We start from the raw sequence: 25,379 nt of genomic DNA on the forward strand, positions 1-25,379 counted from the left end.
ATTAGGGTTAAGGTTAGGGTACAGTGAGTTCATTAGAGTTAAGGTTAGGGTACAGTGAGTTCATTAGAGTTAAGGTTAGGGTACAGTGAGTTCATTAGGGTTAAGGTTAGGGTACAGTGAGTTCATTAGGGTTAAGGTTAGGGTACCGTGAGTTCATTAGGGTTAAGGTTAGGGTACAGTGAGTTCATTAGAGTTAAGGTTAGGGTACAGTGAGTTCATTAGGGTTAAGGTTAGGGTACAGTGAGTTAATTAGGGTTAAGGTTAGGGTACAGTGAGTTCATTAGGGTTAAGGTTAGGGTACAGTGAGTTAATTAGGGTTAAGGTTAGGGTACAGTGAGTTCATTAGGGTTAAGGTTAGGGTACAGTGAGTTCATTAGGGTTAAGGTTAGGGTACAGTGAGTTCATTAGAGTTAAGGTTAGGGTACAGTGAGTTCATTAGGGTTAAGGTTAGGGTACAGTGAGTTCATTAGAGTTAAGGTTAGGGTACCGTGAGTTCATTAGAGTTAAGGTTAGGGTACAGTGAGTTAATTAGGGTTAAGGTTAGGGTACCGTGAGTTCATTAGGGTTAAGGTTAGGGTACCGTGAGTTCATTAGAGTTAAGGTTAGGGTACCGTGAGTTAATTAGGGTTAAGGTTAGGGTACCGTGAGTTCATTAGAGTTAAGGTTAGGGTACAGTGAGTTCATTAGGGTTAAGGTTAGGGTACCGTGAGTTCATTAGAGTTAAGGTTAGGGTACAGTGAGTTCATTAGGGTTAAGGTTAGGGTACCGTGAGTTCATTAGGGTTAAGGTTAGGGTACAGTGAGTTCATTAGAGTTAAGGTTAGGGTACAGTGAGTTCATTAGGGTTAAGGTTAGGGTACCGTGAGTTCATTAGGGTTAAGGTTAGGGTACAGTGAGTTCATTAGAGTTAAGGTTAGGGTACAGTGAGTTCATTAGGGTTAAGGTTAGGGTACCGTGAGTTCATTAGGGTTAAGGTTAGGGTACAGTGAGTTCATTAGGGTTAAGGTTAGGGTACCGTGAGTTCATTAGGGTTAAGGTTAGGGTACAGTGAGTTCATTAGGGTTAAGGTTAGGGTACAGTGAGTTCATTAGGGTTAAGGTTAGGGTACCGTGAGTTAATTAGGGTTAAGGTTAGGGTACAGTGAGTTCATTAGGGTTAAGGTTAGGGTACCGTGAGTTCATTAGGGTTAAGGTTAGGGTACAGTGAGTTCATTAGAGTTAAGGTTAGGGTACAGTGAGTTCATTAGGGTTAAGGTTAGGGTACAGTGAGTTAATTAGGGTTAAGGTTAGGGTACAGTGAGTTCATTAGGGTTAAGGTTAGGGTACAGTGAGTTAATTAGGGTTAAGGTTAGGGTACAGTGAGTTAATTAGGGTTAAGGTTAGGGTACAGTGAGTTCATTAGGGTTAAGGTTAGGGTACAGTGAGTTCATTAGGGTTAAGGTTAGGGTACAGTGAGTTAATTAGGGTTAAGGTTAGGGTACAGTGAGTTCATTAGGGTTAAGGTTAGGGTACAGTGAGTTAATTAGGGTTAAGGTTAGGGTACAGTGAGTTAATTAGGGTTAAGGTTAGGGTACAGTGAGTTCATTAGAGTTAAGGTTAGGGTACAGTGAGTTCATTAGGGTTAAGGTTAGGGTACCGTGAGTTCATTAGGGTTAAGGTTAGGGTACAGTGAGTTCATTAGGGTTAAGGTTAGGGTACAGTGAGTTCATTAGGGTTAAGGTTAGGGTACAGTGAGTTCATTAGGGTTAAGGTTAGGGTACAGTGAGTTCATTAGGGTTAGGTTAGGGTACAGTGAGTTAATTAGGGTTAAGGTTAGGGTACAGTGAGTTAATTAGGGTTAAGGTTAGGGTACAGTGAGTTCATTAGGGTTAAGGTTAGGGTACAGTGAGTTCATTAGGGTTAAGGTTAGGGTACCGTGAGTTCATTAGGGTTAAGGTTAGGGTACCGTGAGTTCATTAGAGTTAAGGTTAGGGTACAGTGAGTTCATTAGGGTTAAGGTTAGGGTACCGTGAGTTCATTAGGGTTAAGGTTAGGGTACAGTGAGTTCATTAGGGTTAAGGTTAGGGTACAGTGAGTTAATTAGGGTTAAGGTTAGGGTACCGTGAGTTCATTAGAGTTAAGGTTAGGGTACAGTGAGTTCATTAGAGTTAAGGTTAGGGTACAGTGAGTTAATTAGGGTTAAGGTTAGGGTACCGTGAGTTCATTAGAGTTAAGGTTAGGGTACAGTGAGTTAATTAGGGTTAAGGTTAGGGTACCGTGAGTTCATTAGGGTTAAGGTTAGGGTACAGTGAGTTCATTAGGGTTAAGGTTAGGGTACAGTGAGTTCATTAGGGTTAAGGTTAGGGTACAGTGAGTTCATTAGGGTTAAGGTTAGGGTACCGTGAGTTCATTAGGGTTAAGGTTAGGGTACAGTGAGTTCATTAGGGTTAAGGTTAGGGTACAGTGAGTTCATTAGGGTTAAGGTTAGGGTACAGTGAGTTCATTAGGGTTAAGGTTAGGGTACAGTGAGTTCATTAGGGTTAGGGTTAGGGTACAGTGAGTTAATTAGGGTTAAGGTTAGGGTACAGTGAGTTAATTAGGGTTAAGGTTAGGGTACAGTGAGTTCATTAGGGTTAAGGTTAGGGTACCGTGAGTTCATTAGGGTTAAGGTTAGGGTACCGTGAGTTCATTAGAGTTAAGGTTAGGGTACAGTGAGTTCATTAGGGTTAAGGTTAGGGTACCGTGAGTTCATTAGGGTTAAGGTTAGGGTACAGTGAGTTCATTAGGGTTAAGGTTAGGGTACAGTGAGTTCATTAGGGTTAAGGTTAGGGTACCGTGAGTTCATTAGGGTTAAGGTTAGGGTACAGTGAGTTCATTAGGGTTAAGGTTAGGGTACAGTGAGTTAATTAGGGTTAAGGTTAGGGTACCGTGAGTTCATTAGAGTTAAGGTTAGGGTACAGTGAGTTCATTAGAGTTAAGGTTAGGGTACAGTGAGTTAATTAGGGTTAAGGTTAGGGTACCGTGAGTTCATTAGAGTTAAGGTTAGGGTACAGTGAGTTAATTAGGGTTAAGGTTAGGGTACCGTGAGTTCATTAGGGTTAAGGTTAGGGTACAGTGAGTTCATTAGGGTTAAGGTTAGGGTACAGTGAGTTCATTAGGGTTAAGGTTAGGGTACAGTGAGTTCATTAGGGTTAAGGTTAGGGTACCGTGAGTTCATTAGGGTTAAGGTTAGGGTACAGTGAGTTCATTAGGGTTAAGGTTAGGGTACAGTGAGTTCATTAGGGTTAAGGTTAGGGTACAGTGAGTTCATTAGGGTTAAGGTTAGGGTACAGTGAGTTAATTAGGGTTAAGGTTAGGGTACAGTGAGTTCATTAGGGTTAAGGTTAGGGTACAGTGAGTTCATTAGGGTTAAGGTTAGGGTACCGTGAGTTCATTAGGGTTAAGGTTAGGGTACCACGTCGTTACCTGCGGTCCCAGGAGTTCATGCCCAGGTCGTTGAGCAGCAGCCTGCAGAAGTAGAACGGCGCCTTGGGCTCTTGGCGGGCGGGCTCCCGGTGGCTGGCGGCGCGCACGCTCACGTCCGCCTCCCACCTCCCCACCTCCTGGGCCTCCCGCGCCGCCTGCCGGCCGATGGCGTCCAGGATGGCGGCCTCCTGCTCGGGGCTCATGCCGCAGGGCAGCGGGGCCGGCTGGTTGAGCCGGGGCTGCCGCGGCTGGGGCAGGCACTCCGGGCTGCTCTGGCCCAGCTCCTCCAGCAGCTGGTCCAGGACGTCCGGCTCCTCCTCGCCCCCCTCCTCCTCCTCCTCCTCGTCCTCCTCCTCCTCCTCCTCCCCCCGTGACCCGAAACACACATTAGGGATTCGCTGTGGGATCGGCAACACAACGTGATGCTTCGCACCACGCTGTGAGCTTGAAGATCGTCTAATTTTTCAATACATCTTAAATATTTTGTTTCGCTTTTCTCGCAATGTTTTTCTTTATTTATTTTTACATATTCTTTGGTGGCTTTCGCCTTTATTTTATATATTTTTATGGAGGGACAGACAGTAGGCTGACAGGAAATGGGGGAGAGAGATGGGGGGGGGGGGGGGAAGACATGCAGTAAAGGCCGTCGGGACCGGGAGTCGAACCCGCGGCACACTGCCAGGCTCTGGATTACCAGCCAAGGTGCCTGGACCGCTGAGCCACGGCCCAGGCCCCCTCGCAACGTTTTGAAATGATAATAATTAAAACCCAAATAGCAGGGAACAAAAACAAAGGCGACACCGGCATAACAGTGTGTCCGCGGCCCAAAAAAACAGTGCCGTGTGTAAGCTATTACCTTCTTGGTGAGGCAGTCGTCCGAGAGGGACTCCCCCCCCAGGGAGGGCCCCTTGGTTGGGGAGCCGGGCTGATGTTTTTGGCTGTCGTGGATGGGCCGGGGTGGGCGGCGGTCACCTTCCGAGACCTTGGCCCCCTCCGGGGGGGTGCGGTACAGGACGGAGGCGTCCCACGAGTACTTGCCCGAGATGTCGCGGACGATGACGCGCACCTGCCAATTTACATTGAACACATTCAGGTCTGACTTCTGATTCTACAAAGTGTCTTTTAACCCATTCTGACCTGAGATCAGATTCACACAAGGTTTCCACTGGGACACACGCTGGTCTGATTAACCCGTTCTGACCCGAGATCAGATTCTAAAAAAATGTCAGTCGTTCTTCGATTTTTCAAAAATAGCAGACCTACAAGCTCGTATCGCGCCACTCGGTGGCGCGATATGAGCTTGTAGATCTGCTATTTTTAAATAGCTAAAGCATAACGTAATGCTAACACCAAAATGGGTCCCCGCCCAGAATGGGTTAAATCATGACAGTTCTCAGGTAAACTTATGTTTCTATATCAGTGGTTCTCAAACTATTTCATGTCAAGGACCCCCAGAATTATCTGTATTTGGCCCACCGACCTCCCCCATCTGAAAATATGTTGTTCCAGGGACCCCCCACAGAAGCAAAGATTTGAGTTAAAAACGTTCGCTCTGAAATAATATAATATTCAAAGATTTGCACCACATTTTCACAATTTCTCAAAAATAGCAGAATCTAAATAGCTAAGCAAAGCAAAGCAAAGTTACCATGTTTACCCAGGGTAACTGGACTAAGCTCAAGAACTTGTTTACAGCCAGGCCCTGCTCATAGAACATTTCATAGTAGGGGTTCAATGCCTTGCTCAAGGGCACTTCAACGGTGGTAATTCTAACGTGCCGGTTCCGGGGATACGAACTAGCGACCTTCCGATATCAAGACCGCTCCGCAAAACCGTTCGGCCACCGCTGCCCCATAAAGTTAAGCTAAAGGGTGCTCAAAACACCCAGAATGGGTGAAGAAGACACTCTTAATCCAGAGCTTAAAATGGCATTAAACAAGTAATACAAGTAATTAGTAAACCAAGAACCTAATCATCCGTCTAACAGTAGAATATCTGTACATTGAAACTATAAACACTATAGGATGCAAGATCAATCTGTCATCATATTTCAGCCTTCGCATATACGCTAGGGCATTCACTTCTAGTCATTTTTACTAGTTGACTAGTTGCTTAATGCCCTAGCATACGCCTGCAAGGACATCGAGGCTAGGGCAAGTGCTACGCCAAGCGGCAGCGCTACGGGCCAAGCTGGAGTCGAGGGGAGGGAGGGGAGAGGGAGGGAGAGGAGAGGTGGAGTCTTCACCTGGGACGAGGGCTGAGAGGGAGGGGAGGGAGGGGAGAGGAGAGGTGGAGTCTTCACCTGGGACGAGGGCTGAGAGGGAGGGGAGGGAGGGGAAAGGGAGAGGGAGAGGAGAGGGGGAGTCTTCACCTGGGACGAGGGCTGAGAGGGAGGGGAGGGAGGGGAAAGGGAGAGGGAGAGGAGAGGGGGAGTCTTCACCTGGGACGAGGGCTGAGAGGGAGGGGAGGGAGGGGAGAGGGAGAGGAGAGGAGAGGTGGAGTCTTCACCTGGGACGAGGGCTGAGAGGGAGGGGAGGGAGGGGAGAGGGAGAGGAGAGGTGGAGTCTTCACCTGGGACGAGGGCTGAGAGGGAGGGGAGGGAGGGGAGAGGGAGAGGAGAGGTGGAGTCTTCACCTGGGACGAGGGCTGAGAGGGAGGGGAAAGGGAGAGGGAGAGGTGGAGTCTTCACCTGGGACGAGGGCTGAGAGGGAGGGGAGGGAGGGGAGAGGGAGAGGAGAGGTGGAGTCTTCACCTGGGACGAGGGCTGAGAGGGAGGGGAAAGGGAGAGGGAGAGGTGGAGTCTTCACCTGGGACGAGGGCTGAGAGGGAGGGGAAAGGGAGAGGGAGAGGTGGAGTCTTCACCTGGGACGAGGGCTGCGGCGGCTGGCCGGCGGCGGCGGCGGGGGCCGGGGGGGCCTCGGCGGGGATCTGCAGGTAGGACACCAGCGTGCTGTCGTTGAACACGAACAGCTGCAGGTTGGGGCTCTTGAAGACCTCGGAGGAGAGCTCCGACGACTCCACGTGGGGGTTGTCGTGGTTCTCGCTCACCAGGCTGTGCAGCAGGGCGGGCCCGCCGCTCAGCGGGTGGTGCCCCAGGTGGTTCACCAGGTGGGTCATCACCATGCGCGCCGTCAGCGGGATCAGCTCCATGCTGCGGCGCTTCTTCTCTGAAAGAGAAAGGCGTGACAGTGTCATTATTAACCCATTCTGACCCGAGATCAGATTCTAAAAGTGTCTTCGATTTTTCAAAAATAGCAGACCTACAAGCTCGTATCGCGCCACTCGGTGGCGCGATATGAGCTTGTAGATCTGCTATTTTTAAATAGCTAAAGCACGACATGATGCCGACACCAAAATGGGTTCCCGTTCAGAATGGGTTAATTGGTATAAATGTCAATCAGATATATAGTATAATATAATTTTGCATCTTTGTGACAGGCCTAAACATTCTCCCCTTCCTCCCCACACACACACACACAGGAACAGTTTTGACCTGGGTTTTGACTCGTAATAATTTTGGAAATATTCAAATTTGCCTCTTACAGTACACACAAGATTGGTATGGGTATCGGGTGATCATGAGAAAAACAATCGGTGATCGGGAGAAGTCCCCAAAAAACCTGATTGTAGCATCCCTCAAAAAATGCATGAGGGTTTAGTATATTTTGAAGGCCAAAGAGTTGATTTATACTCGGTTGCGTCATGCACCAAAAATAGCCGATTTACGAACGCAGATGCCGGCGTGCAAATCAAGCATAGATCAGGTATTAGCGGCGATATGGCGAGAGCATAACGCTGCGTTCACACTAGCGGTGATGAAAGCTGCAAAGCGACCCAGCGTGGCGGGGTGGTTCAGTTACACCGTCGCCGAATCGCTGTGGAAGTGTCGCTCGCGCTGAGCGACAAAAACATAAAGGGTTTTTGTAGCCGCCGAGTGTGAACGCGGCGGGATGCGGTCGGCGCGCGCGCGCGAGCTTGTGTGGTTATCTCTTTTGCATGACTGAGGCAGACCCACCGACGGACATCTCTCAAAAGCCTCCCGTTGTATTGACACGCTATCTCGCTATGCCCCTTTTCATACAAAGCCAAACCTCATTGATAATCACTAATAGGAGTATTTTCATTTCATGTTTTTCTTTTTGTAGTCGTCCGTCCCCCGCCTCCAACGGCTTGGGCCAGCACACCTCTCTAAGTAGGCGGCATCTAATCATGCAGAGACAACCATTGACTCTCCTTACAATGGACGCGAGCGCGCCGAGACTAGCCGAGCGCTAATGAGAGAACCAACACCCTTTACAGGCCGCTGAATAGGCCGCTGCTCGGCGAGTCGCGTTTATGTAAATGCACGGGGGTTTTTTTTTTTTTACTACCCCCCCCCAGTGAAAGGCATACGTGCGGTGCTTTATTCCATAGTGCTGCAGGAGGAGGGGAAAAAGAAGAAGCACAAGGTGACGTGCTTTTGCATTGTGACACTATCAATACCATCATCCTCCATCAAAGTGGAGAAAGCTCTTTGGGAAAAGCAGGGCCGAGCTGCATTAGCCCATTCTGACCCGAGATCAGATTCACACGAGGTTTTCCGCCGGACACACACTGGTCCTGATGAACCCATTCTGACCTGAGATCAGATTCTAAAAAATGTCAGTCGTTCTTCGATTTTTCAAAAAATAGCAGACCTACAAGCTCGTATCTCGCCACTCGGTGGCGCGATATGAGCTTGTAGATCTGCTATTTTTCAATAGCTAAAGCATGACATGATGCTGACACCAAAATGGGTGCCCGGTCAGAATGGGTTAGAGATGCACTGGTTCTTTGATGTGACTTGATCAATATGACGCAGGGGTGAGGGGTGGGGGGTGGGGGGGGTGGCGTGTGCATATATAGCCAGGGCCGGTCTCCCTTTGCTTTGCTCTTTTGATAGTGTTTTGTTGTTTCTACTGCAGCTGTGTGCTCAGCAGCACATCAGTAGCAGCACGAGCTGAAACATCCTCACATTGTTTCAGTGGCCAGACAAGACGCGCATGCACACGTGCACTTTTGAGGACTGAAATGACATCAAAAGTTGAGGACATGAAACGTGTGTGTGTGTGTGTGTGTGTGCGTGCGCGCGGGAGAAAGGGAAATGCATTACCTAACCCATTCTGAACGGGCACCCATTTTGGTGTCGGCATCATGTTATGCTTTAGCTATTTAAAAATAGCAGATCTACAAGCTCGTATCGCGCCACCGAGTGGCGCGATACGAGCTTGTAGGTCTGCTATTTTTGAGCGACTGACATTTCTAGAATCTGATCTCAGGTCAGAATGGTTTCATCAGACCAGTGTGTGTCCGGCGGAAACCTTGTATGAATCTGATCTCAGGTCAGAATGGGCTAATGGAACACCAAGGTCACCAACAAAAAAAAAAGACGAGAAAAATACCTCACATTTATATCAAAACCCCATAATGGGTGGTCTCTTCGGGGCTAAGCACTAATGTGGACATTCCGCTCAACCGGTGATGCGTGATTTACTTTTCCTACTTTTAATGAGATATATTGACATTTAATGGAGAGGTTCTAAATGGACAGAGTACTTAGAGGTTACATCTCCCCCACGGAATCTATTTTGGTTTTTGTGTGAGACACACACGCACGCACACGCGCACGCACACGCGCACGCAGACGTGCACGCACGCGCACAACGAACAATGAACATGGGAACATACGTATGTTAAATAAAACTTAATTTCTGTTTGCCTTTTAGTCTTCGTAATCAAATACTGCAGAGGGCAGATAAGACAAATAACTACATTTTAAAAATAGTAGAAATATAGCTGATCTACAAGCTTATTCCTCGCCCTTGCTGCATTTTAATTGGAAAATGTTTGAAAATGTGTGAAGCATTTTCAACATGGATAGGATCATGCAAAAAGAATGGCGATTATCTCAAACAATTGCGATTAGGCGATTGATTATACGCCGTAATCGTGACAGGCCTTGATGTCATGCAGTGTTGATTTTGGCAGCACATTTCTATTTTAGTTTTAGTCACAGTCTTTTGAATAGTTTTCATTTTGTTTTAGTCACCCGGAATGTGTTATTGTTAATCAAAGTTTTAGTCGACTAAATCTACAGTTGATTTAGTCGACTAAAATGTATTTTAGCGGGCTGATCTTACACTTGACTTGACAACCAATGACTTGTCTTTTACTTATACTGGATCTCTTGTCCACTCGTCCCTTCCTAACATTTTAGTTATAGTTGTTGTAGTCTTTAGTTTTAGTCATCGCAGCTTAGTTTTCATTTAGTTTCCATTTAGTTTTCGTCAGTGGAAAAAGGTAGTCGACGAACATTTTTCGCCATAGTATGTCGACGACATCAACACCGTCATGTCATGATGTGACACAGTGTTGTTTTCGTCGACTAAAACTAAGACGAAGAATGTTCATCGACTACCTTTTTTCACTGACGAAAACTAAATGGAAGCTATGGGACTAGTGGACAAGAGATCCAGTATAAGTCATTTTACACTTGGTTGCAGGCTGAAAATAGCTGATCTACAAGCTCACAACGTGAGCTTGTAGATCTATGCTATTTTCAGCAAGTGTGAAATCAGCCATCACGACGGCATCAAGGCCCGCGCCAAAACACATTTCAGTCGACTAAATCAACTGTAGATTTAGTCGACCAAAAGAATCGCACGCGACTAAAATGTGACTAAAACTAAACTAAAAATCAAAATGTGCTTGCCGAGATCGACAGTGACGCGACGGTGCGTGCGTGCGTACGACGTACTGCACTACGTACCCTCTGCCACCGTGAGCAGGTTGCCGTAGTCTGCGGGGCTGGCGGCGGCGGCGGCGTGGGACGAGGCCTCGGAGCTCTTCACCTGGCCCAGCATGAGGAAGGGCTCGTAGTCCGTGGACAGGTCGGCCAGGCTGAGGAGGTAGTGGCTCTGCTGCGTGTGCAGGTTGGAGCCCGACACGCAGCAGTGCAGCACCTGCATGGTGACACAGACACACACACACAGATGGAGTCGCATCGCGGTGCAGCACATTCAGAGCTTTTACATGCACCGTTAGGCTTTGGGGATTTTCAAACGGTTCCCCTTTAACCCATTCTGACGCGAGATCAGATTCTAAAAAAATGGCTTCTACATCCTGACACTTTTCTGAAAAAGCTATGTTTATGTGTCAGTCGTTCTTCGATTTTTCAAAAGTAGCGGACCTACAAGCTCGTAGCGCGCCACTCGGTGGCGCGCTATGAGCTTGTAGATCTGCTATTTTTCAATAGCTAAAGCATGACATAATGCTAACACCAAAAGGGGTTCCCGCCTGCAAAACTGGTTAAACACCACGAACGCCCAGGGGTATTTAACCCATTCTGAACGGGAACACGTTTTGGTGTTAGCATCCTGTCGTGCTTTACCTATTGAAAAATAGCAGATCTACAAGCTCATATCACGCCACCGAGTGGCGCGATACGAGCTTGTAGGTCTGCTATTTTTGAAAAATCGAAGAACGACTGACATCGGACCAGTGGGTGTCCAGTGGAAACCTCGTATGAATCTGATCTCAGGTCAGAATGGGTTAAGGCCATTAAATCAGAGCGCCGTCCTGGATGTAGCTGAAGTAGCTAGATGTGTAGCCAAATCACCGCCGTGGTCGATCGGCAACAGCGGGAGGTATGGTTCATTCTAACGCCACCAGAAGACGGAAGTTATTCACGGCTCCCGGCCATGTAAAAAAACCTCTGACAAAAGGTAAACAGTGTGTGCTTGTGCCAATGATACTAAAGTGTGTGTATAGTGTGAGTGTGTGTGTGTGTGGGATGGGGGGGGGGGGGGAAACTCCCGACTCTTAAAGTGAACCTGTATGGTGGCACTGGGAACTTCATGAATGCCAACTGCTAGCCGGGCAATAAAATAATGAATAATATCTTTTGAAAACATAAGTTTCCCCTTTACGCACAAGATCGTTATCAGGTCATGAGAAAAAACAATCTGTGAACGGTCCCAAAAAACCTGATCGGAGCATCCCTATTTTGGACATACTGTATGAGGCTTACAGCCGACAGCGACGATATTAACGTCACAAGCCGATGGATGGACAGAGAGAGAGAGAGAGAGAGAGAGAGAGAGAGAGAGAGAGAGAGGAGGGTCTTGACTGCTACTAATCCGTTTCTCCTGTGATATGCAAGTGTATTGATCTGCATAACAGATGGCGCAGCATCGGTTGGCAGGCCTCGATAAGACTCACTGGGGCAGTTGATTACAGCCATTGGACAGGTTTACTCTGTTTGATTTAATTAAGACTTTATCCCCGGGCCTGGCTCTCCCACCGCAAACATGTACTGTACGTACGAACACACACACACACACACACCTGTGTACAGAACGGTCTGTTTAGAGGCAAGGCATTGACAGAAAGTCATAAGTGGGGGTAATTTTTATATATATTTTTAAGAGAGAGACATGCATGTCAGGGCCTCTAACTCAGGGTACAACAATTTGGTTAAAGCTATGGAAAGGCTAATCCCATCCATTCAGCGCACACACACGCACGCACGCACACACACACACACACACACACACACACACACACACACACACACACACACACACACACACACACACACACACACACACACACACACACACACACACACACACACACACGCACACGCACACGCACACGCACACGCACACACACACACACGCACACGCACACGCACACGCACACGCACACGCACACGCACACGCACACACACGGCAGGCTGCCCGGGCCCTCGCTGTCATCTGCAACAGTATTGTGTGTGGGGCGATGTAGTATAAGCAGACAGTATGTGCATGAGAGAGAGAGAGAGACGTGCGCACACACACAAGGCTGGTGAGTGCACAGGGGACGGATTAGGAGCTTGATGCTGAAAAGACCTCAACCAAACAGCTGCCGCACCAAAGCCCCAAAGAGAGAGAGAGAGCGAGGGAGAGGGAGAGAGAGGGAGAGGGATGAGAGGAGAGGGAGAGAGAGAGAGGAGGGGAGGGGGGGACACCCATGGCTCTGCTTGACAACTAAGTGCCAGTACCTCACATAGCAACAGTTCCCGGAAGGCAATACCACATGGAACAAACATACTGGAGATAGTGGTTCACATATGGATGGATGGGTTCACTTGTGTGCGTGCACAACAAAAAAAAAAGCACACAAAAGCGCGCCGTGCACAGACACACACACACACACACACACACACCGTAATAAAGACAAAAGCAAACAGGGACACACGAGCGGATGCAGAAAAACACATCAGAAGAACACACACAGGCATTAACGAACACACATACAGCCATATGCAATAGCCACACACACACACACACACACACACACACACACACACACACACACACACACACACACACACACACACACACACACACACACACACACACACACACACACACACACACACACACACACACACACACACACACACACACACACACACACACACACGCAGGCGTAGGGGTGCAGCTGGCTGCTCAGGCAGGCACGGAGAGCAGATGGAGGCGCTTGAGTGGAGCTCCAGTCAACCAATAAGGTCCAGTGCAATCATGGCTTTTACAGCGAGCCGCCTCATGCTGTTAGTCACCCAACACACACACACACACACACACACACGCACGCACTCAAGTTCAACTCTCAATGGCAAAAGATGCAGAGTGCATGCAGGCTTTATCCCATTCTGAACGGGCACCCATTTTGGTGTCGGCATCATGTTATGCTTTAGCTATTGAAAAATAGCAGATCTACAAGCTCATATCGCGCCACTGAGTGGCGCGATACGAGCTTGTAGGTCTGCTATTTTTGAAAAATCGAAGACACTTTTAGAATCTGATCTCAGGTCAGAATGGATTAATAATGAAACTGTCAGGATGTAATAGATATTTCTAGAATCTGATCTCAGGTCAGAATGGGTTATTCATGAGTATGTATGTACGCGGAGCATGCCTCGTGCGCACGTCCCGAGGACGACACAAAAAAAACAAAACCCTGAAAGGATTTGGTTGGCGTGAAAGTGAAGACAAAGCATCCTCTGAGGAGTAATTTATACTGCATCGCAACGATGCATCGTCAGCTTGTAGATCTGTTATCGTCTGCGAGCAGGCAACACGTACCACGAAGCATGAATGAGGCTTGAAACATTCAGGACGGGAACCCCTTTGGTGTTTCTTTTGCTTCTTAGCATTATGTTATACTTTAGCTATTGGAAAAATAGCAGATCTACCAGATCACAGAATGCTGCGCGCTACGAGCTTGCTACTTTTGACTACTGACATAGGCTTTTCTGAAAACTGTTAGAAGCAATATTTTTTATGTAATGTAATGTAATGTAATGTAATGGTCTATAGTGATGTTACAGTATGTTATGATGGAATTGAGTGGTGTTATATTATTATGGAACACAGAACAGAATGATTACAGGTAGTAGTTGCTGTCGGGGCAGAAACCTTGCATCTTCATATTCCAGTTTTTAATGTTTTGTTTTTTGGTGTGTAAATCAATGTGCACTTCATCATATGCCAATGTTGCGTAAAAGCAGTGATAATAGCCAATCTGCAAGCTACAAGCAACACCTTGTGAGTCTGTAGATCTGCGATTTTTGCCTTCATTGATTGCGAACGCAATGAGCACTAACTATGAGACCTAGCAGAACATGTCTGTCTGTCTATCTGTGTGTGTCACGCTGTAACACCACCCGTGCGCCACCAGACGGCGCAGCTGTATCACACACACACACACACACACACACACACACACACACACACACACACACACACACACACACACACACACACACACACACACACACACACACACACACACACACACACACACACACACACACACACAAACTTAACTTAAAAAGAAAAACTTAAAGGTATATTCAGTGATTTCACTTAATTCAAATATCACTTATTTTTTTGTTTTGTTGTGATAATCCTCCCTACTATAGAGTGTGCTGACCATATAAGGAGTTCCTCCCTGTCCCCAGTTAACCCCTGGGGGTCAAAGAACCTTAGGTTTCGTTTTTGACTCTCTATCCTGATTGGACGAAAGGCTGGGTCCCACAGCCAAAAACGAAACCTACGGTTTTTTGAGTGAAATCACTGAATATACCTTTAAAAGAAAACTAAAAAAAGAAAAAGAAAAACACACACACACACATGCACGCACACATACACACACTAAAAACATAACTTAAAAAAAAAAAAAAATCTTAAAAAAACCCACTCAATTTACGAGCTGCGTTCGCTTCCCGCGTTCGCGCGTCTTACGTAGTTATTAGTGAAGACAGGAAAGTGGGAGAGAGAGAAGGAGACAGACATGCAGCAAAGGTCGTCACGGACGGGACTCGAACACGCGGCGCGCTGTCAGGCCAGAGCCTATATGTGTGGCATGCGCCTGGACCACTAGGCCAGCGGGCGCCCCGGCTATTTTTTTTCTTTTTAAGAAATTAAAGAGGTTTAAGTCTGCCTGTGTTTATTTAGTGAGTATGTAACCAATGGAAAGTATTGACACTAGCTTGTGACTAAACCGAACTGGATCAATTCAAACTCAGGTATTCGCCCCCCCCCCCCACTTCCTGAAAAGTAAGTCATACAAGATTTCCGTGCAAGAAGAGCAAGAAGCCTTAATTGATTGATACGGTGCCGATACGGCCCCACCTCGTAACCCCACTCCTAATATATTATTTCCAATTAAAACCAGTGGTGTCGCGTCTTTTGTCCGCGCGCCGGACAACCAATCACGTTAATTGTCTTTTTCCTTCACAGCAGCTGCAGTCTCTCTCATATTAAGACATATTCAATTCAAATCTCCGGGACAAGCGTTTATAGCCCGGGCTTATCAAGTGGACAAAAGGTTCTGTTTGAATAATTTGACCATTTCTTATCTGGGCTGACACGCTCACAAAGGTCTGCCGTTGACCGCATCTGCCCGGGCAGGCGCCGTTTGAATAATACCTCATTCATTTACACCCCAGAGCTCCTCCCTCCCTCTCTCTCTCTCTCTCTTGCCTTGGACCTTGGATCGTAAAAAAGAAACGGAGGCGTCATTCAGGACCAACCCGCGGCACCCAAAAAACGCACGACTAAAGGCTTCTAGCGGATGCGACGCGTGTCCGTACGCTCGCAGGTTCCGAGGGACCCCCCCCCCCCCCGAATAATAAATAAAACACCACAAGTGATGAGCCGTTAATGTCACAGCACACACACACACACACACACACACACACACACACACGAGCTAGAGTCAACACAGAGGAAAGCGAGGCACAGTCGCGGGGTCACGGACCGGAGGTGAGGCTAATTATAGGGACAAGCTCCGGGGCTGCTCGGGGGTCAAAGTCGAGGTGGCCCGCCGGTTTCAAGGCCGGCGGGTCGGCCGGGGGGGGGGACGGACGGACGGACGGACGGACCCACCCTGTAGATGTAGTCCAGCAGCGGGGCCCTGTGGGAGGGGGGGTCGTCCACCGGCATGGTGATGGGCTCCAGGAGCAGGCTGAGGGGCACGGCCATGCACCAGTCCAACAGACACAGCAGCAGGGACACTATCAGCTGCAGGGACAAGGAGAACACACACACACACACACACACACACACACACACACACACACACACACAGTCAGTCAGTCCACCTGAAGGTCAGGTTCGGTACCTTTTTCCTAAGGAGGGACATTAGTCTTGGGCACAGAGCTTCATATGGGTCAAATTTAGAAAAAAAGGGAGAAGCAGAGTAGCAGACAATAAAAAAGGTCAGTGTAAATATGGATTTGGACACTGACCGCCATTGGAAAGCATTCTGTGCCATCAGGGTTGGGAAGTAACGGATTACATGTAATCCGTTACTGTAATCAGAGTAAAAAAAAAACGTAACTGTAACGTTTTAGAGTACATTTTAAAATGTGTAATCTGGATTACAGTAACGGGGGTGTTGTAACGGGGGTTACATGAGGATTACATTCTCCCCTTCCCCTCATTAATTTTATAAACAAGTTATAAATTATTATAACACCAAACGGAATGGATTGGAGTCGAGCGCAGCGCGCACCTCTCTGACTCTGTGTAAAATCTTCACAGTGGAGGCTGCTCATGCTGCGTCAGGGCGGTGTTGCCAATTTGAGAGAAATAAGCAACCAGGTCTATGAAAACAAGCCCAAAAGAAGCGACTATAAAAGGCCACACGAGCACTTCAAAGCTATATATATCGTCCATTAAACAATGTGCATATTTATATTATGTTGGCTATTTGAAAATAGACGATCTACAAGCTCACAACCGTTCTACCATTATTTACAAGCAACTTCAGAAAAATAAGCCCAATGTGGCTTATAATAATCAGACCAGGCAACACTGCAGAGATACTAGATAGGAGAGCATATATGATATATTGGATTGGGGATAAATAGTGGGTAGCGCAGTCTTCTCTTTTAGGTCAAATACAATGAGGCTTTTTATTTAAAGAGTAGCCTACGGGGTATAAATATAATTGTATAGGGCTGAGTTCTTTGTAGACTATATAAATGAGTCTTTACTAGCTGTCTTGTCAATGTTTTAAACTCATGCCATGTCTATCTAAATGAGTGTCAGCCAGGAATGTCAAAAATAGTTTTTATTTGCCACTTTGACCACACATGGATGGAGTTGTTGGTTGTCAAAGTTGTTGGTTGTCAAAGTTGTTGGTTGTTGTCAAACAATCAAAATGGTTCTGTAGGTCAAGATGCATTTTTCTTATGATCTGTTATTAGTTGACACAATGACTCTACAGTAATGTAACTGTTCAGAGGTCAAATTCTTAACAATTAAATGACCTTAACCATATTTCAGTTGTCCTTATCTTAATTTCATAGGCTCAACATTCTTGTCTATCAATGGTAAAACTTGTATTATCTAATTAAATTGAGTTTTACTTAAAAGTAATCCAAAAGTAACTGAAAGTAACTTGTAGTTACTTTTTAAATGGAGTAATCGGGATTACGTTACTGACTACATTTTTTAGCAAGTAACTTGTAACTGTAGGGGATTCCTTTTTAAAAGTAACCCTCCCAACCCTGTGTGCCATGCAGGAACCCCCGTACAAGATTTGTGTCGTCTCACAGGCCGCGTCTCAAACAGATTCACATTTTCTTATAAAATTCTTTGAAAATAGCAGATCTACAACAATGTGTCATTTGTATGGTTAAGTGGTTCAACTGATTTCGATGTGATATTAACTACACTTGTAACCTCCCGAAGGACCCTGGACCCCACTTTAACCCCTTTTGGTGTTAGCATTATGCTATGCTTTAGCTATTTAAAAATAGCAGATCTACAAGCTCATAGTGCGCCACCGAGTGGCGCGCTACAAGCTTGTAGGTCTGCTATTTTAGAAAAATCGAAGAACGACTGACATAGTAAACATAGCTTTTTCAGAAAACCGTCAGGACGTAGAAGACATTTTTAGAATCTGATCTCAGGTCAGAATGGGTTAAGAACCAATGCTCTCCTTACCTTTTTATCTGCTTCCACAGACGAGTGCTCTGCGCTCGGCAACAGGAAGGAGATGGTGGCGACGAAGATCTGCGTATGAAACAAGTAGAACACCCAGTGAGTCGGAGGCCGTCACTTGACGACAAGAAATCATCTTCAAGCTGTCGACGCGTCGTCGTCGTCACATTGTTAAGAGGCTGTTACAGTAGTTGTGTCAACTATCTATCTACTGTAGCGTATATAAATGTCAGGGAGTTTTCAACAAATGGCCGTCCTGATCATTATTATTGCCGTTGACAGGATGCTGACAGGAGTTTCACATTTCACTACGGCGGCTCGGTGGAATCTCCACATGGCCTTGTTGGATGATGGGGATTTGATTGGGTGCGGTGTGTGTTAAATTTGACAGCACATTTTTATTTAGGTTAGTCTTTTGAATAACATTTCATTCAGTTTTAGTCATATTTTAGTCAACTGAAAAGTCGTAGTCTTTTTAGTCTACCAAATCTACAGTTGATTTAGTAAAAAATATATATTTTGGCAGGCTTTGATGGCGTCGTAATCTGCTATTTTCAGTGTGTAAAACACTTGCATTTCTAAAGTCTATGGTTCAATGCTGAAAATATCAGATCTACAAGCTTGTACATCGGCATAATTCGGCTATTTTCAAAGCGCAACGCTTCAGCGCAACTAAACATAAAATGACTTGCCTTTTAGTTGTACTGGATCTCTTCTCCACTGGACCCTCCCTAACATTTCAGTCTACTTTTTATTTGTTGACTATATTTAGTCTTAGTCATCATACCTTGGTTTTTGTCAGTGATAAAAGGAAGTCGACAAACATTTTGGTGTGTGTGTGTGTGTGTTTTACCTGGATGATCTTCTTGGGCAGGCTGGGCTCCAGCCTCTGAAGGTGTTCCCAGTGGGAGATGAGCAGCTGAAACAGGTCACAGGCCACCTGGGCCACCGCCTTGTTCCCAAACTAAAACCCCCCAAAAAGACAGAGAGGAACAGTTACCAGTTACCACCTTGTTCCCAAACTAAACCCCCTCCCAAAAGACACAGAGGAACAGTTACCACCTTGTTCCCAACCAAAACCCAAGAAAAGACAGAGAGAACAGGTCCCAAACTAACACCCCAAGCAAAGACGCAGAGAGGGAATGGTTCAGAACAACACACAAGAATTAGAGATGTTCCCATACCGATACTGCGGCCTAAAATGCTGGTATCCGTGCACCCTGGGCAAGACCTACGCTGTAGAGGCTATCATTCGTTTGGTCGGAAGTTGCGGGATTTTAGCGGAAGTATCGCCCAATGTAAATGACGTTGATGCTTTACAAATCAGTTTACATTCTCCACGAATGAAACAAGTGTTGTGATTGGTCAGGAAAATATTGTATCCGGGGGAAATACATATTATACTGACGGATGTTCCGGACGATACATCCGCCGATAGCTTCTCTGCCTTAACAACGTAAAGCAGATGTATCGACCAGGCTTTTCTTTTCGCCGATAAGTAAGCCTGGGACCGAGGCTAGTATCCAATGAGTATGCCAGTCTTTGCCATTCCGATACCACATCATTTATTGCACGATGAGATTTCATTTACAGTAATACTTGCACTACCGTATTATATCAAGGTCCTTGTGCTGCGTTTTTTCTGAACTTTTCACCCTTTTTCAGAAAACAAAAAGAAAACGCAGCAGTCTGCAAAGACCTTATTGCCTTTGCTGTACTAATATATTCACTTGGAGTTGCACTTTTATTATTACTGTAACACATCTATTGCTTAATTAATGGATTTTTGCCGAGAGCGTCGGCATTCTGTTCACTTGTGCATAATAAGCATAATTTTGATTCCACTTCAATCATGGCCTATTTTTTTTTTCCTTTTTTGCCTACAGGGACCAGAAAAGGATTTGAGTTGCTGACAATTTTCTTTCAAATGAAGGATTTCTTAAGTGATTTTTGAAATTCTTTGCGGCAGAACTAGAATTTGCCCATTTCTTGGGTTCCTGAAAGGCTCTCGACGTGTAACAAGGCCAGACAATGTGAGGGAGAGATGGACGCACACAGAAAAGGGGCTTTAGGAGTTCAGCACCTGCTTTTAGAGAAGACCACCCCCCCCCACCCCGCACACACACACGCACACACACACACACACGCACGCACGCACGCACGCACGCACGCACGCACGCACGCACACACGCGCACACACAGTATTTTTGGGGCTGGTCGAGGCTGTGTGTCAAGTTGTGCAGTGGAGTGATTACTGCTCCATTAGAGAGAGAGAACGAGAGAGAGAGCGCGAGAGAGAGAGAGCGCGAGAGAGAGAGAGCTAGAGAGAGAGAGAGGGGGGGGGGGGGGGTAGGAGGCGGAGGAGCTGGAAGCCGGGGAGATGTGGCTGCTTAAATTGGCCCACATCAACTGAGAGCGTGTAGCCAGGAAGAAATTACACCACCACCAAAGCCTTTTCTACCCAAAATTAAAAGCCCCCCCCCCCCCCACCCCAAAATAAAAAAAGAAGGTCTCAGTCACCACTGGATGTCAGAGCATTCCCTTCACTCACAACACGCAGGAAAATAAATAAATAAATACACACACATTGCATCACCAAGGTCTCTCTCTCGCTCTCGCTCTCCTCACTTTTACCCGCACTGAAATTGTTCTGCAGGGCATTTATGTAATCAACTATCATTTTGGCTGACGTGAACTGGAGCTTCTACACTACACTGTATGCTATGTGACTGACTGCTAGTAAAATAACTAAATAGGCGCTGCAGGGATAGAAACCCAGGATGCCAACAACAATGCAATGTACATTTATAGAACAGTTGACATCTCTGCCCCCCCCCCCCGGCGGAGATAAATGGTAAAGGTGCCTGACTGACCTTTAAAGTCACTCCCAGGATGTTGATGGCGTCTTTGACCAGGCGATGGACGTTGTCCTGCATCAGCTCCTCACACACCCACAGGCCCAGGCTGCACACCGCTATGCACCTGAAACACACACACACACACACACACACACACACACACACACACACACACACACACACACGGTCACTCTGAGACCTTTCAAAAAAGGATTTATTTAAAGATGTTTAACCCATTGATGTTTAACCCATTTTGATATACTGATATACTGATATATGGGATGTTTAACCCATTATCAAACAGACAAAAATATCAGTTTGAAAATGACAGTTTTCTGAAAAAGCTATGTTTCTGTGTCAGTCGTTCTTCGGTTTTTCAAAAATAGCAGACCTACAAGCTCGTAGCGCGCCACTCGGTGGCGCGCTACGAGCTTGTAGATCTGCTATTTTTCAATAGCTAAAGCATAACATATAATGCTAACACCAAAAGGGGTTCCCGCTCAAAATGGGTTAAAGCCTCAGACAAAGCCAAACAGACGAGTTGACAAATCATGACAACATGGGCCGAACAAATAATTAGTAAAACTCTTTAAAAAAAAAAGTGTTGTACCCTGCCCATTTCCCCCCCCCCCCAAAAAAAGTGTTTATTGTCATGATTTTTTGTCAACTCGGCTGTTGGCTTACAGGTCTTTAAGTAGATATGTTTTGCAACGTTTAGCGGCTAACGTCTGACGTCAGGCCCAGTGGAACCACTGTACTGGACACCCACTGACCAGGGTCTATACTGTACACATGCTCTACCCACCCACTGACCAGGGTTTCCCCACATACGTCTATATCTCCCCTCTCGCTTTCCCCCTCTACGCGTAGATGTACAAGCTCAGAGCGTGGCGCATTGCGACGCGGCGTGATCTTGTAGATCGGCTTCGCGTTACCGAGTGTGTGCTCGTCAGGGGTAATCAGGTGTTTGATGCAGAAGGCAATGTATCGCCGCACTCTTATTGATATCAACATATCAGAACAATGGAGCTCGCGTTTACAGCACAATTGTATAATTTACTTAGTTGGCACTCGCTGCGCACACACTATGTATTTTCAGCATGTGTAAAAAGAAAAAGAAACCCTCAAATCTCTCATAAATATTGACCTACTGTTAAGTGTCGCCATGGGCTGTCATCCAGACAGACCTCCTTATTCTTATTTATTATTTATGCTTACATTTTTAAACCATTCCTCCCCATGTTCCCTCCCCTGGCCCCCACACATGGAAGGCGCTATATAAGTCCCAGATATTATAATTCTTATTGTTATTCCCCCCTTTCTGTTGTACTGAATTGTTATGTTGTGCAGAACAGGTCCCACCATAGATATATATATATATTAAATAAAATAGATGCCTCATTGGCCCGCTGCAGTTCGTTGGAGCCATGTGTGTCGAAGGAGGGACGGAAAGAATTTACACTGGGGGAGGAAGTCTGGAAGGCATGCTGCCACTCAAGTGACTACTGGCCAATCACAGCGCATCTTTTCCCGGGACTTGTCAGACCCCAACATGCACTCTGTGGCGCACGCTCATGCTTCCGCGGTGCTTTGCAAGGAATCACGGGAAAATGTCGCCCTCCCTTTGAGCACATGGCTGCACTGGAGCGTACGGTAGGGAAGGGCAAAGGGAAGGGGCGTCTACCTTTATGGGTCCCACCACCGTCCAACATGGCATGCTGCTTGTACTAGTGTGTGAAGTAAGAGACTAATGGAAGCCCCCTTGAGACCGACAGACACACACGTCTCACCTGGCTAATTCACAGTGTTCGTTCCGGGCTGTCATCAGCAGGATGCTGACCAGGTATTCCTGCAGAGGTCAACACAGAGCGTCATTATTAGACCGTGAACACAGAGACTCCATTTGGTTTCAGTTAAATGAACGTTAAACATCTGAATCAGTGAACTCATTTACAATAATCGACACAATTAGATAATGTTGACTCTCCTAATGGTACCACATGAACACAGCATGGAATTGTGGACGGAATCCTATCCGACGACAACAACAAAAACAATGTTTTGGGTCTGAGAGGCTGAATCTCATTAATGGCGGTCTGTGGCTCAAATGCTGAATAAATTAATGGACCTTAATCAATTTTTTTGACAGCTCCCGTTGCTGCTAGGCAACACCTTGTTCAAAGCTCCCAGATCTGGCTATTATCTCGGAATCTACGGCCGCTGTCCATGGTTTTGATCGGAACACAGATGTTCTGACCTCATTTCTGACTTAACCAAGCATCTCCTTTGGAATATTAACGCGGGGGGGGGGGGGGGGGGGGGATGGAAGGCGGGGCTTTTCAGAGTAAGTTCCGCCCATCTGCTTGGCACTCTAGCGCCTTTATTCTGAAGGACTCTGGCAGCATCACAAGCGTTAAGTGTCGTATACATAATATTCTGAAGACAACCTGGAGACTTGTACACATGACATATTGATGACCCCTGATTGGCTCTGTACCTTGATGTCCTCGTTGCTCATGACGATGTCATCAGGCACCTGCTGCAGCAGTGGAATGTGAAGGTAGAGGTTGGGGAAACACACCATGGAGCCCAGGATGGTCTGTGCCTCCACTCTGGGAGCCTGGGCCAACGCACGAACGCACGCACGCACGTACGCACGCACGCAGGCACACACGCAAGGCATACACGCAAGGCATACACGCAAGGCATACACGCAAGGCATACACGCAAGGCATACACGCACATAGGCACGCACGCAGGCACACACACACGCACGCAGGCACGCACGCACGCACGGCACACACACACGCAGGCACACAGAGGACAAAAACAACAACGTGATATCATTAATGCACTAAATGGCACATGAAAACACCCCGCTTCCAGGAAAATCACATGAGCTCACCGTGGCAGGAAAGCACCACTCGCACACATTCCCCGTATATCTACCGAAAGGGATCGTGTTGATTCCACCGCATGCAGTGTTCAGAGTGTTAGGGCATTGTGGGCGGAGCCATCGATTATTTTACCAGGTCGTTTTGGATTAACCCAATAATAGAGAGGCACTTTGAGGACGTCTCAAAACCTAAAATCCTAACTTAAGTTTTCTGGATTCCTGTCTCTGTCGGTTGGAAACCTCTCATGTCCAAAAATGTCACTTTTCAGCAGTGTTGATTTTGACAGCAAATCTGTGTTGTTGTTGTATCAGACGAACATGTGCCGTCTGTGTTTCATGGCTTTTCCAATGGAAGTCGCATGGTTTGACCAAACACCTGTGTTTGATTGCCTCCCTCCCCCCGTCAAAGTGTTTGGTCAAACAACGTGACTTCCATTGGAAAAGCATTGAACACGGACGGCACAGAGCATGTTCGTCTGATATGTGTGTACAGGGCCTCAGTTGTTGTGCGTGTGTGTGTTGTCGTGTGCATTGTCGTGTGTTGTGTTGCGCGTGTTGTTTTGTGTGTGTGTGTGAATTCATCGCACACATAACAAACGGATGCAGTGCATACAAAAACTTGTATATTGCTCGCCACGACCGGATTGTTGACCTAGTGTCTGATGTAGTTCGAAAGTATGTGCCATCTAGTGCAGCAATGTATAAACATTCAAGAGTGTTACCAGATTGGTTTAGCTGTGCATGCGATGTCTTTGATAACATCCCGAATGTTGACCTGATGTTGTCTTTGTTGACACCAGTCACAAGGAGGTCCTGATTCTGGAGGTGGGCTGTGTCTTTGATTTGTACATGGACCAGGCATTCCAAGATAAATATTCTAAGTATCAACCATTACTTGGAAGTATAACAAACTTGGGGTATCGCTGTAGATTTGCCATACTGATATTCGGAAGCCTGGGCTATACAGTATGTGCATAAACTGACCATGAGTGGCCTAAGAATAGCTGGCATGACAAAAAGCAAAGCCAAACAACTTGCCAAATACTGTTCTGTTTCGGCTGTTATAGGCAGTTTGTCTGTGTGGAGAAGGAGGTGCCATGTGTATCCTTAAGTGAACATGAACTGTCAACCCCGTTATATTTGTTTCCTTGTAAAATTAATTGTAATTTGTGGATTCAAATAAAGAAATCGAAATGTGTGTGTGTGTGTGTGTGTGTACCTCCAGGGACTCGGTGCTCAGCACGCGGCCTGCAGCAGTGATGACGTCTCCCAGCAGCATGCTGAAGCCTGGCAGACCCAGGAAGAAGAACCGCGGAGAGCAGGAGCGGACGACCGTGTTCAGAATGTCCTGCACACGCACACGCACACACACACACACACACACACACACGCTCGTATGGTCACATTATGAGATATACTACAAGGACACAAATATTTACACGGTGCTGGAAGGGAAAAAAAATCACCCCTCCTCTCTCTCTCTCATTAGGAGGCAACAGCGCAGCACGTGCAGCACTATCTCGATGCGATAACATCCATTCTTCAGTTAAGAGCCTTGGTGTCACCTTTGACAATAACCTAAAATTCGACAAACACATTAGTTCTGTGGTCAAGGCTAGCTTCTTTTCAACTCAGGCTTCTAGCTATAGGTATAGGGCAAA

The 25,379-nt window shown here is 46.6% G+C and overlaps 1 protein-coding gene across 1 annotated transcript in view; it reads right to left on the reverse strand.

Annotated features, from left to right (window-relative positions):
* Positions 1–25,379, reverse strand: part of ralgapa2 (Ral GTPase activating protein catalytic subunit alpha 2) — a 238,429-nt gene that overhangs the window by 93,611 nt on the left and 119,439 nt on the right. Inside the window, exons 26-36 of the mRNA XM_083792352.1 lie at positions 24,938–25,066; positions 23,320–23,442; positions 22,613–22,671; positions 20,838–20,946; positions 18,818–18,928; positions 17,968–18,036; positions 15,901–16,035; positions 10,230–10,422; positions 6,305–6,609; positions 4,425–4,508; positions 3,443–3,879 (exon numbers count right to left, since the gene is read on the reverse strand). Coding sequence (XP_083648478.1) covers positions 3,443–3,879; positions 4,425–4,508; positions 6,305–6,609; positions 10,230–10,422; positions 15,901–16,035; positions 17,968–18,036; positions 18,818–18,928; positions 20,838–20,946; positions 22,613–22,671; positions 23,320–23,442; positions 24,938–25,066 — 1,754 coding nt within the window. The remainder of the gene's footprint in view (positions 1–3,442; positions 3,880–4,424; positions 4,509–6,304; positions 6,610–10,229; positions 10,423–15,900; positions 16,036–17,967; positions 18,037–18,817; positions 18,929–20,837; positions 20,947–22,612; positions 22,672–23,319; positions 23,443–24,937; positions 25,067–25,379) is intronic.

This window comes from Protomyctophum parallelum, assembly GCF_964188405.1.
Source record: "Protomyctophum parallelum genome assembly, chromosome: 20".
Taxonomy (NCBI): Eukaryota; Metazoa; Chordata; class Actinopteri; order Myctophiformes; family Myctophidae; genus Protomyctophum; species Protomyctophum parallelum.